General features: G+C 44.7%; 1 protein-coding gene across 11 annotated transcripts in view; it reads left to right on the forward strand.

Moving 5' to 3' along the window:
• Positions 1–16,700, forward strand: part of LMO1 (LIM domain only 1) — a 280,507-nt gene that overhangs the window by 208,098 nt on the left and 55,709 nt on the right. For 5 of the 11 annotated variants that reach the window (XM_074917919.1, XM_074917918.1, XM_074917921.1 and 2 more), the window contains 2 exons: positions 187–305; positions 4,081–4,889. In XM_074917919.1, the coding sequence (XP_074774020.1) occupies positions 4,847–4,889 (43 nt within the window). In that variant the 5' untranslated portion in view covers positions 187–305; positions 4,081–4,846. Of the gene's footprint in view, positions 1–186; positions 306–4,080; positions 4,890–7,847; positions 7,941–10,031; positions 10,562–11,599; positions 11,710–15,404; positions 15,980–16,700 lie in introns of those variants that run through there. The other 6 variants (XM_074917925.1, XM_074917924.1, XM_074917929.1 and 3 more) reach the window with 6 other exon arrangements.

Below are 16,700 nucleotides of genomic sequence, written 5' to 3' on the forward strand. Positions count from 1 at the left end.
TCTTGCCTGAAAACAGAAAAAACTCACTCAATGTCCTTGTGCAGACTGAGTCTCTCTTGACTGAGACCCCCTCATGTGATGCCACCTGCATTATTTTGGGCTTAACTGCAACACTTTTGTTGTTGTTATTTGCACTTATTTGCTCTTGACTATGTCAGATCTCCCTGGTGTGTTTTCTTTTTTCAGACTTCTGCAGTGCTCCTGAAGCCAACTCAACAGAGACTGTTCTACTGAGAGCTTTCTGAAATCATTCTTAAATTACGATGCATAATCTCTTGAAATTAAGTCAACGACAAAATTCAAATGTAAGTTTAAATTGGCACCTTCCACTTAACTGATTCCTAGTGTATAAAAAATGCTTCAGCTAAGTACTTAAGATGACATTTAATTGGTTCTGAGCATCATACTACTTTGTGTAAAAATCTATATACTCTTAAAAAACTTTAATCACTGTCTTTCAGGCAGGTATATAAAAGCTTTAAAGTGGGACTGACTGAGAAATTTGTTCCAAACTGCACAGCTGTCCTCAATGCTTCTTCATACCTCTTGATAATTAAAAGGATTCTTAGAAAGAGTTTTAGAAACTATGAGGGGTGGCTGGTGCTGTTGGTTTTTTAGCTCTAAATAAATAAGGGCAGGGAAGCACCAGTAAATAAGCAGCTGAAGGAAATAAAGAATTATCTTTGCTTCTGAGGAGACTTTTTTTAAATGTGCAAGAGAGTTAGGTTAGCAGGCTCTTCTGCTTCTTTCTGCTTATCCTGCACTGTTAGAGCTCACTAGGCTGAAACTGGAGTATCAGACAAAGAAGTGGAAAGTTATCCAAAATTGTTTGCTTGTTTAAAAGTAATATATACATTATTGTTAGTCATTCCATGGCATTAGATCTTACAGCTACATTTTGGTTAAGTGTTCTTCTATGGCCATGCTCTCTCTCTCTCTCTTGGTTTTTTTGGCAGTAGTGTTCCTTTCTAACAGTATTTTAGTGCTTAGAATTGATGGCAAGCTGTATTTTATCCATATAATGTTTAATTTAATAAGGCAAAATTTGATTATTTGAATTAATTAGAGAGTGTGTAAGAACTCTGTATGTAATGCACTTTTGATACTCACTTTTAAATGGATGCTTATGTCTATTGATTTATAAATATTTGAGGTATATTTATGCAAATTTGATATACTAGCAATGCAAGGTATTATAGATCATTTGCAAGAGTGTTGCAGTTCCCATTTAAGCAGTGAGTGGTGTTCATTAAATGCCCGTGCTTCAGCTGTATGTTTGCATGGCAGTATTTTTTCTTTTAAGGCTTAGCTATTAAATCCATTGTAAAATACCGCAGAGTTGTATCTCAGCCTTTTTAAGTGATTGCTTGACTCCAATGACTGTGTGGTATGGAAGCTATAGTCAAAATATGTCTATTTAAAACAGATGTAGTCATTAGCAGGCCCTCTAAACTGTGCTTCCCAGCTTCTTCTAAGTCAGACCATCTCCTAAGCAGGTTCGGAGACAGATGATTATCACTGCTTCCCCACGTGCCAAGTGTAGCCATGCTGCTGCAGGGGCAAGAGGCTAGTGCAGTAGAAACGGGACTCGTTACTTACTTAGACAAGTTTGCTGCCATCTGTGCTCCTCATTCTGCCTCATTGATGCTATTTAAAAATGAAGCTAAAAATAAGTATTAGTCCTTGCTTATCAATAGGCACGGTAAGAAATTTTATTCCCATGAATGCTGCTCAGGGTTAGCTTTGGTCAGCTATTTGTTGCATCATGTTGCCACACTATGGACTGCTACAGGGAAGGTCCTTTGGGCCTCTGTGATCCCAGAGAAGCTGAATGTCAGTGCCTAGGGTGAATTTAACCATAGCATGATGAGCAGGAGGAGTGGGCTGTAGTAATCTGCTGTGAGAGAGAGAGAAATAGAGCCTGAGCAAGGCCTTGCCAGTAACAGAAAAGAAACAAGATTGTTTTCCAGACTGCCCTAACCATGACCTTAGGATAGGGATTTCTGACTGACCCCGAGCCATGAAGCATTAAAAACGCAACAAATGATCCACTGGGCTCTCACTTCTTGACCTCCCTGCGAGCAGAGAAGCTTTTCTAGCTCTCACTGAGAGAATGATATCATTTCTGTAGTTATCTTTACAGTTTTCAGACTGAGTTTCTCACCTGCTTAAAGAGAACTGTGGCAAGCACCACCACTTCACTCCAGTTATTTTTTTGTTTTAGAATAGCAGTTCTTGCACTTCTGTCATTTGCTGATGGACCAGAAGAATGCGAGCCTGTGTATCTGATTTCAGTAGTCTTTTCCTAATTTGGTGTTTTGTCGTTTTGTTAAAATATCCAACACAGAGCCCTTCTTTATGTCTAGGGGAATTGCCACCATTGAGTGCAGGGAGTAGGCAAAAAAGGGACCATTTTCCACGGGGAATGGACTTGCTGGTCTACAAGCACAAAATCTTCTAGTCTGACAGCTGTGACCTTGTTACAGCGATCACACACACCCCCTTCCCCAGTGCCTGGCATCACAAGAGAACAAAGGCAGTAGAGCTGGGCTTACACAGGTCTGGATGCTTCCCAAAGCGTCTGCATAGGCAGTGCCCCACGTGATACAAACAGGTGTTACCGCCTGCAAGTGGGTGTTACAGGTGTGTTGCTGGTGTTACAGGTCTGGGTCTGATGTGCATCCTCCATCACTAAGTAAAGCAAACAGTGTGTCTTGAAGCCAAACATACCACTGCAGCAGAGTTTCAGTGGTTATTCTCTTTGGGTTGCATCCACACATATGAAGCTAGGGTTTGTCAGCATCACTCTGCTGGGCTGCATGCTGCCTGGTATGTTATGGTTATTCTGTTCTGCTGTAGTATAGACCATTGTAATCAGCCTCTGTATGCTCCTAAATTAAGGCAGACCATCTTTTACTCCTAAGAAACCTCCAGAACCCAGCTGCAGCCATAAAGCTGCTTCAAATGCAAGCTGGCTGCAGTTCAGAATTAGGGCCAATATTTTTAACAGCATCAAATTTTGTTGTAGGCCCTCTGGAAGGATTCTGTATATGAAACGAACTGCAGCAAAACCAAAACTGAAGTCCCCCGCGTAGGAAAATGGGTGAAGTTGACTGTGTTTGAGAAGAGAGATGCATCTCCCATATGTATTACAAATAGTGTCTGATAACATTCATTTGGAATAATGTGTATCTTCCTTTACTGTTGGCTTATGTCACGCATTATGTCATGACCTCTTGTGTCTGAGCTGGCGTCTAGTAGAACATACCAGCCATATTAATCTCATCAACATAATCAGAAAATAACTTGATATTAAATCATAAATTCTACGCACTCTGTATGGGCCTGTCCTTCGACATGTATGTCCTTCTACCTATTGCCACTGGTGGTTTTTTGTTTGCATTGCAGCAACCTGAGGGTAAATGCAAGGCAAGATCCAAGATAGGAAGGCAAATTGTTTTTGCAAACATGGTAGAGAAAATGTGTGGAATCAAATGCCAATATTAATGCATGACATCTGCTCTCTGCTCCAGTTCTGAGTAAAGTAATCCAGTCCTAATTACACACTGCTGTGCCCTCTACCAGCTAAGGAGAATGGTGCAGCCATTCTTAGTACCGGTATATAAATTTCTTTCTGAATCTGATAGATACATTAGATGCAGGGCAGGCTTTTCATTTTTTGGCTGTCAGTTGCTTTGGGTAGCACAAAGAGAGGGGAGGAGAAAGGTTGCAGCAGGAAAAGATCAAAATCTTCCAAAAAGGACTCTGCTTCTAGAATAAAAATTTTTCCTAGAGAACTTTCCCTGCAGACCTCAATCAATATTATTCTCATCTGAGTGCACATATTATTCATTAAGAAACATTGGCAAGATGTGCACTATAGTGTATGCCTTCATTAGAGCCTCCACCTGCCTGCTTTTATCAGAAGATCTTCAGTAACTTTCATCTTCATTGAACTTGTTTCTGTCTTTGGATTGGGAAAGAAATCTTGTAATTTCACAGGATGGGTTTATTTAAAAAAAAAAAAAAAGATAAAATATTAATCTCTTTGGTTTGTGGATGTGTTTTCTCCTCTCACAGATTAATAGATCAAGAAGATTATCACCATTAGATTCAGACTGAATTGGATGCTGATGAAATCATGTGCAAAACCTAGTCCAGTGCAACAAACCCTCACTGACTGTGTGGCATGGGAATAGCTGGAATTCCTCTGTTGTGTGTTCAGCAGCCATGCCATATCCTTTGTGTGCACCTACTGCTATTGTGAAAGCAGCCATTTTCCTATGGAATCAACATTTTTAAATGATGTGTTGTTAGAATGATGCTATGAAGACCTGGCAAATGTCACCCATGCCAAGTAGAGTCAGAAGAAGCCACAAAGCATGGGGGACGCTGGCAGCGTCTTAGGATGTTGTCATCACAAAGAAACGTGAGTCTGACATTGGATTTTATATTTTCGATCCATGTATTTCCATTTCTGACTGTTCTGTGTCAATTCTGCCTGGTCTCTTCAGCAGCAAGACAGTGAAGAAAGAATCTTACTGAAGAAAGGCACTAGGATTTTTGGACAACATGTTATGATCTAGCTCCATGAGTGGGATCCTTGTGTGCTGCTGCAGCATAAAGAAGGAACGATAGTGACAGATTGCACAGAGCCAGCTCCATGGCTCTGTCTCTGTTCACCCATCTCACATTTGATTAGTCTCTGCCTGACATCAGGCTGGGAGCAATAAGCTCTGATCTTAACAGTGGATGTGGCAGTAAGCCCGAGAGCTCCGTGTGTCACTCCAGAACCAGACACTGTCTCACTGGATTCCTCCGTAAAGCAACTGAGGCAGATGTGTGGATGCCAGATTTGTCTTTCAGGTCTACCTACCACACCCACCAAGGTAAGGAATAAAGGCAGGACTATCTGCAGGAAAACACTGCAGTAGCAATGAACTTTGAAGTGGAGAAGGTTATACAGAAAGTCAGTTATTGGTCCAGATGAAAGTGAGAGCCATTATAGAAACACCATCACCTAGAATTTACTCATACAGTTTGGGGTGGGTTTTGTTGGGTTTTGTTGGGGGAGGGGGCGTTAAGGATTCTTGTCTACTTACTTTAAAGGGCTCTAGGAAGTCTGCACAGATCCTGCTGTGTGAAGAGGTGGCAGAGTCAGAGTCCATGTGTTGACTTGTTCAGAGAAGTTGGGCTAAAGGTGTGTTCCTGAACTCTTGGTCGACTTCAGTATCAATTGAAATTTTAGATCACTGTTGAGCACTGACTGACAGTACAAGTGGAAGAATGCGTATCACTGGAGCCTGGGAAACTCTTGAGAAGTAGGAGAAAGGAGGCTTCTCCTTTCCAGGCTTCTCCTCCAAGAAGGCTTCTCCTCTGGGCTCTCCCTGGAGCCCAGGGGAAGCCAGCCTATCCCAGATCCTAGTCTGGGCCTCCTCTAAAGCCATTCACTTGGGTCATAGGTTCCTCTGCCTTAGACCTGCCCTCCTCCCCAGCTGTATCGGTACTGGGGAAATGCTGATGGATCTGCAGTGTGTCAAACCCAGCCTGATTCTCCAGTACTTGATACCCACTCACAAAACCTTTCTTCTCATGCTGTTTTTTCATGTAGAAAGCAACTTCATGGAGTTAATTGCAGCTGAGCTGTTCTGGGGGGGGGCAGAATCTGCCCATTAAACAACTTATGAAACAAGAAGCAGACCAAGAATTTAGGTCTTGCTACTTTTATTTTTGAAAAAATATTTTCCTTTTTTATTTTGTGCTATGGAGAGCAGCAGCAAAACTTCTGAATAACTGATTTAAATTTCTCTAAAAGGTCATTACAGATTGTAAAGCCTAATGGCTTAAAGTGCCAACCTTATATCACAGTGGTAAAGAACTCATTCTCTGGAGGTAGTATTTTTGAAGCTTTGCCATTTTTCTTCTATCAAAGGAAATGCTGTATTTTTAAGACACTTTTATTTTTTAAAAAGTAACCTATATTTACAGAAATGTTTAACATTCATTTCATGCAAAACAGCAACTGAATCAAGCGATTTATTTTTACAATGTATAGGCAGAGAAGTTAAGTAGATCAAGCGGGAGTTTAGAAATAATTGAGGTATGTAGATCTCAAGTATGTATTTAAGTGGTCTTTTGAACTGCAGCCCATGTTCTGTGTGAACCTAACTTTTTAGAGCACTTGTGATTTTCCTTCTTTACAAGACTGCTGAATTGCAGTATAAGGTCAGGCCCATGGTCACTCTCTTCCGACACTAGCAAGGGAGGTGCGAGTGATTCTGAAATAGGTAATAACGTAGAGATCTTTTGTAGCCAATCTAGTATAGAGCGGTGCAGGTTGTCTTGGTTATTTGTGTGAATTCAAGAAATAAAACCCATATGTCTAAACTGGTGGACAAAAGTCTCATCTGCTCAGAAACCTGAGTTTGGAAATAGCTGCTAAATTCACCATGTGCAGCAGTGGTCTTTGGTATGGCCTGATGCTGCCTTCACTGTGGGATTCTGACTAGCACATGACTTAATCACCTTCTCTTTTTTGTTTTGATTTTTTTTTCTCCTGTCAGCTGAAAGATAAAATAAAAAACATATTAACCTCCCTGATGAAGCTTTATAATTCCCAACACTGAAACATTAACCAACTCCTTAATTAAGAGAGACTGAAAGTAGAAGAATGCTTTTATGTCATTAGCTGGTTTTTGCTCCAGTCATCTGCCTCATTCAAGCATAGGATAATATGAAACCTCACGGGTCTGCTAAAGGCTTGACTTAAGTATATTGCAGACTTCCTTTGCAATTTAATGGGAATGGCACGTTGTTCTTAAGAAACTTCATTTTCTCTTGCTCGTGCTCCAGAGTAGCAAAAGAAAAGTAAGAGCAGCTAGTGAGCAAGGACCTCAAGTTAGACCCAGAGGTCTGAGCCCTAGCCCTGACTGCAGCACATAGGTGTTTTTATTCCTGTGTGCCTCTTCCCTCCCGCACCAGGAATATCAGGAATTAGTATTAGACCAGACGCTCTCCAAGGCAGAGCACAGCTGTTCTCTTTTATCTGTAGTTTCTGCAGTATTGAGCATGATGACTTCTCAGAACTGCCTAGACAGGGTGTGTGTAAGGTACCATAACTGAGTGAGTAGCAGTGCACGTTAATGATAAACTGGCACCTCAGGGACGGTGTTGTCTGGTCCTTCCCCAGCAGCAAGCCGCTATAGCGCTTTGTTCCAGAGAACGGAGGGTCGGGGAACTGAGGCTTATTCCCAGTTCTGCCACAGATCTGTGTCAAGTTTTCCCAGTCACTCGTTACGCCCGTTGCCTATGTAAGCGCTTTTCGAGGGAGTGATCTAGCTGTTCCTCTCTAGTGCCAAGGTACTAAAAAATAAATGTGGTAAAATTCTTTGTATGAGATTTCTAATCTACTTGGTGAAGGAGGCTCAAAAATTACTGAAACTTGCTCACTTCTCTGAAATGACTCGCTGAACAGATATAATTGAAAACCATGCAGAACAATGCTTCACCATACTGTAAAAAAGTCATTTACCTAAAGTGGGGACCTTTACACTGGGGTTCATCCCTTCATCTCATTAAAGCTGTAAACCTAAAAATCCCCATAACTGTAACTGTAGAATTACAGCAGACTCTTCAAACTGCAGGATATGTGTTTGGGAATCGAATGTTTTGGGGTTTGTACTTTTCTGCATTATTTTTCCCCCCTTGTGTGATGTTCCCTCATGCGCATGCATATGTGCAAATTTCTCTCTTCTTTTTCCCTCCACCTCTTTCTTTTTCATCTCCAGTGACCACATCTCTCTCAGCTCAAGTGTGAACTGTATCCTTCTTAGGAAGGATACCAAAGTCAACGTCTGTTTTCTTAGTTTTTTCCTGTTCTACCCTTGGCATCCATCAGTGACCTTGAGCTTCAGGGCATGCAGACAAATGCCTGCTACTCGGTAAGTCTGTGTTTAGATGAAACTGCATCACCCCTGTAGCAAACTCAGAATTAAGGCTCGAGAGTTGCATACTGAGATCCTGAGATTCTGGCTTTGCACTCATAAGTCTCCTTGGCCACAGTGAGAAAAGAAATGGGCTCAAGGACCAAAAGTACACTCAGAAATGAGTCAATGCATGATGTTCTCCAGGGTCGGTATTTTTCAAGTGCTGCTGTGTTCTTTCAGGGAAAAAAAAAAAAAAAAAAATTCATCGAGATGGACGGACCAAGTTCCTGTGGGTGCAATATGTGCCATACAGTGGAAATTAAAGACCAGAGAATTAACAGGGTTTGTTGTGTTACAAAGCTGAAGGCATTTTTATCCTTATATGTGTGTACTCACAGAAGAACATACTGCACTAATGAAACACAACTTTATGTTCCCAGTCATATTTATGCTGGCAAGAAATGAGCGTAACTCAGTAAGTTTGTTGCCAAGCAAGCGTAGCTATGGGATTTTTTTTGGTGGGGGAGAAGAGGAGATGTTTGTGGGGTCTTTCACCCCCTTGGCTTTATGTGATGTGTACGAGGTGTGCTTTAAAGGGAGTGGGTAGCTGTACTGGGTCTGGCCAAACAAACAAGTTTAATCATGGCTGGCTTGGCATAGGTGGATGTGAAGATGGGGAATTGGGGAGGAAGTAGTTCCCATGAGATGATGTGCAGCATTTCTCCCCTGAAATCTCTCAGAAATTATCCGTCTCCCCTCAAGGGGAACCAGCCTGAACAAAAGTCCAAAAAAGACAACATGGGGGGACCTAAATAAAAGCTAATAGATGAGCTGAGCTAATATTAGTTTCCTGATATATAAAGTCAAATGGATTAATGGATCAGCTCATTGCCTAAGGAAACAAAAAGAAAATCTTCAATACTTCTGTGCACATTGAGGACATGAACAATAAAGGTCCTTAGAAAGTAAAAACCTAATTTGGGGGAATCAATTACTACTACTTTTTTTTTTTTTTTTAATTCTAAAGGAGGTTCACACAGAGGTAAAATTTGGGTAACACACAAGCCAGAAGTCATGCGTCTCAGATACTAGAATGATGGTCGATCTCAGTTTGCATCAGTCTTGTCTCGGCTCTTTTCAGCGGTCCAGCTTCAGCTAATGGAAATCAAGCCCATTATGGTAAATGTAGGAAGCAAGTATATTAATAGTGGGCACTGACATTAATTCGAATAGTAAACAATTCAGAACTGTTCCCAGTACATACTAGCTTAAGTATCATCTTACCTGGTGCTTCAGAGGGTCACTTCTTTCACAGGTTTTTAAAAATACAGAAGATTGTCTGCCACAGAGTTTTCTGTTTAGGTAAACAAAACTATTTGCAGATTCTGCTTTGCTCCCCATCGGTCCTATATACTTTTTTCTTTTTGGATTTGGTTGCAAGCACTTTCACTCTAGAACTGCTACCATTGCAATGCCAATGTGTTCTCTACTTAAAAAAAAAAAAAAAGAGAAAAAAAGAAAAAAGTGGGGTGGACGGGGCAAATTTAGCAAATGGGAGATGGGGGAATAATCTAATGCAAAGGTAGAAAGAAAATTGAGCTTATTTATACAGTAACACGTGTGTTAGAGTAATTCCTCCCTTCCTCGGCTATACGCTCCCCCATTTTCTCTCTCACACACGTATATACACACACACTTTAACTGTGCTTTTGTGTTTTGTCAGAATTAATGAGAAAAGTTCCCTTGCCCTAGGGGTAATTAGTGTCCTTGGAGTTAAATAAGCTAATACTTAGACACCTCTGGCACAGGCAATTATGTTTGTGTATTGAATAATTGATTCAAAGAGGGGGGGAAGGGGCTGCTAATCAGATCTGAGCATAATGAATTGATTTAATTAACAGGGGAATCTGAGGGTCCCTGGGAAATGTGTGCATTTATTCAGCAGCAGGAGAGAGTGCAAAGCACATAAATTGAGAGAGAGAGCGAGCGAGTGAGGCAGGCGGCAAGTGCTTTTGCTTTCAGTGATAGGTTCACATCTTTCCTCCCTCCCACCCCCTTTCCTTTGAATATAATTTTAGATTTAGAGTGAAATCAAGAGAAAAGCACTTTAGAAGCCTGGAAAGCTCTTGCAGTAGCAACAGCAAAGGGGGGAGAGGTTGTGAGCTCTCACACGCGATTACATTAAGACAATTTTTGACAGCGCAGGTCGGGAAAGGACGGAGCTGGGGAACCAGCCCCCGATATTGTTTCTCCCTTACCTTTTTTTCTCTCCCCCCCCTCCCCTTCTTCTTTTTTAATATCTAAACTGGCACTCGAGCTGCAGCGGCGGGGCCGGGGGCGAGGCGGCTGGTGCATCAGCCCGGCTCCAGCTCTCCGCCGCCCAGCGCCACCGTAGCCCGCCGCGGCCCCGCTCCAAACTCGCGTCCCGGGGCAGCGCCGGGGCGGCCGCGCCGCTGCCCCCCCCCCGCCTCGGCAGCGCCCGGCTCCGCTCCGCTGCCCGGCCCGGCCCGGCGCGGGCCTCGCCTCCCCCGGAGCCGCGCCGCGGCGGCTGGAGGGGGAGCGCCCCAAGGAGCCGGAGCGGCGGCGGCGGCGGCCGCCCTCGGCGCCCGGGACAATGGTGCTGGACAAGGAGGACGGTAGGTGGGAGCGGGGGCGCGGGGCCCCGCCGCCAACTCCGCCAGGGCGCCCGGCGGCGGGAGGCAGCGGGCGGGGGGGGGGGGACACACACGACACGGGAGCGGGCCCGGCGGGAGCTGCCCCGCGCCGCGGCAGGGCGCTGTGCCCGGCCCGGCCCGCACCGCCCCGCGAGTACCGGAGCCCCCGCCCGCCGCCTCACCAAGGCGAGCGCGGCCGGGACGGTGCCCCCGTCCCCCCCTCCCCTCCCCGGGGCCGCCGCCGCCGTTCCCAGGCCGGGCGGTGCGGGCTCGGGCTCTGCCCGCCGTGCGGAGCGGCGCGGTGCGGTGCGGCGGGGACCGCGCTGGGGACGGCGGCGGCTCTGCCCCGGCCCCGGGGAGCGCGGCGGCCAGCGGGGAAGTGCCCGACGCCTGCAGCCCCGTCACCGGGCCCGCCATCGGCTCCGGTGGCCTTCGCGTGTGCCACCACCGGGCCAACTTCGGTGGCATCCGAGGCTGTGCCGTGCCGAGATGCCGCCCGGCGCCCCCATTGCAGGCAGCGCTGCCTTCCGTGCTGGCGGAAATCGCCATAAAATGTCTCTCGCTCGGGCTGGCTGGGGGCTCTAACTCGGAAAAGTGGATACCGGGCTCAAGAGGCGAGTGGGAGATGCTTTCCTTTGCTGGTTTCCCCCCCCCCCCCCCCCCCCCCCCCCCCTTGTTTCTCTGTCTCTTCTCCCTCCACCCTCCCCTTTTCTTTTGATCTGGAGTTTCTGCTTCAGAAAGGTGAGAGTCCGCCTGCCGCCACCCTGCAGAGTCAGACGGGGCACGACGAGAAATCCCGGGCTCGCTTGTGCGATCCGGCTGTGTGGGAGGGGGCCGAAGCGCTGACAGCTGGAAGGTTAAATGCTCGCTGCCCCAGAGAGGTGCGTGGGGAGGGAGCTTGCTGCAAACTCGTCACATGCCTCTGGGCTGAGAATCCCTCTCCCAGCGCCTTTTCTTCCTCCAGTTTCTTGAAGCCCTCTGAAGTAAACTGATGTAGTGTTATTAATGGGGTCTGTAATGCTCTGCTCGAAAGCGCGTGTGTTGGAGAAGGGGGAATGAACTTATCTAACTGGTCAGCGAGAGATAACAGCAGAAAGACTTTTCTCATCCCTCACCCGCTGTGCACAAAGGTAAAAGGGTTAAGTAATGACAGAGGAATTAAGAAAGGGTAATTTTTTACTGGTATGTGGAGCAAGGTTTGTGTTTCTCTCTGACCTCACTTTTGGGGGTGACCAGCATTGCGAGAGTCCCCTGAATTTTACTTGACCTTTGGAGGAAAAGGGAGGAAAGGCTTTTAACATCTCCATTAATACCCTTTAATAATAACAATAACTGGGTGATGTCTTAATCCCGGTGCCTCTCTGTCGGAGGGTGCCTGCCAACCTGTATCCGTTTCAATCTGATTGACGGGCGAACAGCAGGATGCTGCCTCCATCGCGGAAGCGAGAGGCGCAGGTGAGCTGGGAGGAAAACCGGAGATCTGAAGAGGGTTTCCTAATAGGGCTATTTGGGTCCTTTCAAGTGTCGCAGACGTACTCATTAAACACAAGGAGCTCTGGACCGGGGTGATGGTGATGTAAGGAAATGAAACTAGAACCATTGATTATCGAGACAGTTCTCAACAGCCTCCTTCCAGGAGATCTCATGAGTGGCCGTATAAAAGGGAATAATGGTGGCGATGGCAGAGGTAAAGAGGAAATTAGTGCGGGGTGCACTTAAAAGGGAGTAAAGTAGGAAACAAACCCCTGATGAGAGGGATGTGGAGATCAGAGCAACAAACTGGTAATGCCTGGGAATCTCCTGTGCTGTTGATGGAGTAGTTATGCTCAGGGAGAAATTATGCTCACTTTTAAAAGTGCACTGGAGAAATTGGCAACAGGAGGTGAGATTGAGAGAAGAAACTCTCTTTACGAAGAGGTTATTTTACCTTTGCGTTTCTTTCTGCCTGATTCAAATGGGCTCCACTTGCCCGCTCATCTGTGAATGTTAAAAGGGGATGCTGGACCTGCATAGGTTACAAATGGACTAAAATGGAAGCTTTTGCTAACTAAACCAATTCCTTTTGAAATCAAGCTTGAATGAGCTTGTTAATAAAAATGGGTCTGTTTTACTCCCATAAATGGCTCTTTTTTTTTTTTTTTTTTTTCTCTCTTCCCAGAGGCCAGTCTGATTTCTACCATCTAAAAATCCTAATGTTATGGCTAGTATCCAATTCTCCCCTTGATTTTAAGAGGCTTTGCCATGTGGGGGGTTTTTTTTGAGGGTTTTCTTCTTTTGAAGTCTCTGGCAGCAGTGGGGGTATTCATAGTTATTACTGTGTGGAAAAGACAGTATTTCAGAAACATTCCCCCCCAGTAGTCCTGGTGCATCACAAGGAGGACGCTTGCTGCCTGGTAGGTAGAGGTTGCAATGTGCTCCTTGCTTCTGCATCCCTGAAGGCTATTTGGCAAGCTGGGCCGTGGCCATGGCCTCAGAGGCAGCCGCCCACTCTTCCAGCTCCGGGTTGGGGCTGTAATGGTGCCTTCGTGTGACACCAGTGTCACCCGGGAAGTCTAATAACCGCTATACGTTTTTGTGAGTGAAAAGGTTCCTTGGCAAGCACGCTCCATGGTACCGGGAGAAGTAGTAGAGATGTAGTAATACTTTTCTGTGCTCTTTACAGATATCATTGAGGATGAAGGGGTAGACTGAAAAAATAACAACAGTAATAATGTTTTTGACTTGATGTGTTGTGGCACTATGTCAGGTTTTGTCAGGGACATAACATCATTTTGTATGTTTGAAGTGACATAATATAACTCGACGGATGCAACATGACTTGATATTAGAAAATACCGTTTTACAGTGGAACTTTGGCAAATATCTTCCCGAAACAAATGTTAGGAGCTGCTAGAAGAGAGGCAGAGGAGAAAAAAAGAGAAAGGTTGAGAGTGAAAAACTTCAAGGTTTGCATTTTAGTCAGTTCCACTGCGTAAATCACTGCTGAATTTGCTGTGGCCAACCTACGCACCACGCAGCGCATTTATAAATTTCAAGATAATGAGAGTTAAGATATTTTTCAAATACATAAATGTTTTGATTGCATAGACCAGATTTCTGCTTAAAAAAGTAAACTAACATCAGGTATCATGATTAATTCCAACAGATTGTGTTAATTGTAGTTGACTTTAATTGCTGTACAAATGTGTTGGGGGTTAGAAAACTTTTTTTATTGTTGGTGTGTGAAATGAGTAAGCAGATAAAGCATTCAAAAATACCCGTTTGCAAAGGGAGTAATCCAGCCTTTATGACATGATGAAGCAGTAAAGGAATAAACTGTACATTGATCCGGCACTGCGTATTTTTTTACAAGTGCATTACATCTGCTAGTTTGCTCTGCCACAGAAGTCAGCTGCGATAGACAATGGCTCACTTCATTTTTATCAAGAACCTGCCTTTCTTGTAATTACCAAATAGTGTAAGTTTAAATGTACCATATACTTGGGGGTAAGTTTGCCCTCTTTGAAGGTGATAGGATTGAAAAGTACGCAAGCAGAAAGACGGAACGTGTTTGGAGTTCACGGTTTTCTGATGGAGGCCAACAGTATATTAGAAGTATTAAAATACCTCAGATTTAGAAAAGCCTGTGGTTTTGTTAGTTTTTGCACTGATGCTTTTAACTATTAGACCTTAATCTTTGGGATAAAGTCCTCCTTTCTAGGTTGTGATACTTCTTAAAATAAAATGATTATTTATGGTGGTTGCACTCTTATGCTAAAATACATATTCAACACTTGCAAACTAGTATCACTAGGAAACAGGAGTTGTTCAAAGTACTAGATGAAAACGGTTCAATGTAAAATGATACATTTAACATCAAATATGCTCAAGCGCTGTTAGGATTAAGTATTCTGAATGAAGGGGGAAGGAAAAGCCACTTCAGCTGGGGATAAGGAATCTAATTAAAAATCAGTATTAAGGATATATAACTTGAGCCCGCTATCATGCTTTTTAGAGTACCGCTGTATCAGTTGTAAAGGGGAGGAAGAAGTGTCATTAAAGCAGGAATGAAATGTTTTCTCGGATTAGAAGACAGAGATGAGTGAAATGGTGCTGTTGATCTTGGTGGCGAAGCGTCTGATCCCGCAGTCCTTCCCAGCGCCATTGGAGACAACAGATGACTGGTCTGAATAAGGACTGTGAGTTGCGAGAGGAAGGATAAAAGACGTGGCCCCAAGTTGTCACTTTATATTTGGGCGTTGATGGCATCCCTGAAAAGTGGCGCAAACCTGCAAGGCTTTGTACCGCCTTTGATTTGTTAAATTCATTTTACTATCGACCCAGCGAAAATGGAGCTATATTCTCCAGAGCATTCCCTGAAACTAATACGTACATGTGAAAACAAACCCAAAATGTTTGTACAGAAAATTAGTATCAAGTTTTAGGTCGTGCCAGATGTGTGAAATGTAGCTGTGAGGAGCAGGGCCGGTGTAAGGCGGCCCGGGGCCGCATCACCCGCGGGGAGTCTGGAGTCCCGGACCCGCCGGGAGCTGCTGGGGGCTTGAGGCAGAGCCCCCGCTCCTGGGAGCCCGGAACGGCCCCGCTTCGGGGCGCCGCGCTTCGGACCGCGGGCTGAGCAGCGCCGCTCGGGGGGGCCGGCGGGGCTCGGCGCCGGGGCTGGCTCCCGGCCGGGGCTCCCGGGGCCGGGCTCCCCGGCGGGGGGAGCCGGGGCTGGCGGTACCTGGCGGAGGGGCCGGGCTGGCTGCAGGTGGTGCTGCTGAGCCGGGAAGGCTGCGGCTCGCCAGGAAACCCTGACAGGAGACGGAGAGGGGGCCCTGGGAAATACGTGCATTTATTCAATAGCAAGTGTGCAAAGCTCACCAATTGAGAGACGGAGGCAGCAGTAGCCAGGCTTAGGTATCCTGCCCTCTCTGAATATAATTTTAGATTTAGATTCAGCTTAAATCCAAAGGGAAAACACTTTATAAGGTTGAAAGCTGCGTAGTTGCAACAGCCGGGGTTATGAGCTATCAAATGCAATTACATTAAAATAGATTATACTGTGTAAATTGAGCCATTTAGAAGGTGAGAACCAAAGAAACAGCTCTGATCCCCCTTCTTTCTAAATTGCAGTTTTAGTTCCTTGCAATTCTGAGGCACAAAAGTAGGTGAGACTGCTTTTGTATCTGCAAAGTGCTTTATTTCTGAGTGTAATTCTAACTGAGTGCAATCTAGGTTAAAAGCTGGACAACTGGGTAATTAGAGCTCACTTGCTGCTAAAGGACGATCAGCTGTACCGTAGCTCATTTGTGTTCCCAGAGACTTGTTCTCCTCTCCCCTGAGCGGAGGCTGCTGGAGAAGAAGCATCTGTCCCCGGACTTTTCTTGATTGCGGAGATGATGGTGCTGGACAAGGAGGACGGTAGGTGGGCTGAGAATGTGTAAGCCTGTGCTTGGTGTCTTCTGTGTGCTGCTAACATAGAAATAAATAGTTTTGAAACAGATGCGCACTGTGCTTATCAGAGTGCTCTGCTTTCAGCTTCTGATGTTTTTCTCTTGTATTGGTAAAAGCATGCTTGCTCTTTTTTTTTTTTTTTTTTTAATCTCTTCTCTGGCATGATCGAACTAGTCGAGAAGGGTTTACCCCAGGCTCTGTTTGCTGAAGGACATAGCAGAAACACCTTGATTTGCAGATTTTATTTAATATCTATTTAGATTTATCTTTCTACAAGTTACTCTAATATATCCATTTTAACCTGTTTATTTTAACAGCTTTTATTGTAAATCTGATCTTGAGATGTTCTTTCCTTTCCATTGCATGTCATTTGGGTCTCTTTAATGTGCGCCTGTAATATCTATTTCTCACAGCTTTTCTTCATAGCTATAACCATAATGACAATAAGCTAATAAGCTGCTCTGGCAAAAAAGCGTTGGCTTATTCTAAGAGTTTACTCCCTGCTCTAAATGGCAGAAGTGGAGGTTCATTTGGGAGGTAATTTAATTAATGAAGCTGAAGGAGAGCTTGACTTATTTTAGGACCTCACATATACTTATTTTTCTAAAGTTGACTAGTCCTTATCGAGGTTGACTAAGGAATACAAATTGGTGTAAAGACTAATAGATAGTGTTAGTTGGTAGTTTGA

The sequence above is a fragment of the Athene noctua genome, chromosome 14 (assembly GCF_965140245.1).
Source record: "Athene noctua chromosome 14, bAthNoc1.hap1.1, whole genome shotgun sequence".
NCBI lineage: Eukaryota > Metazoa > Chordata > Aves > Strigiformes > Strigidae > Athene > Athene noctua.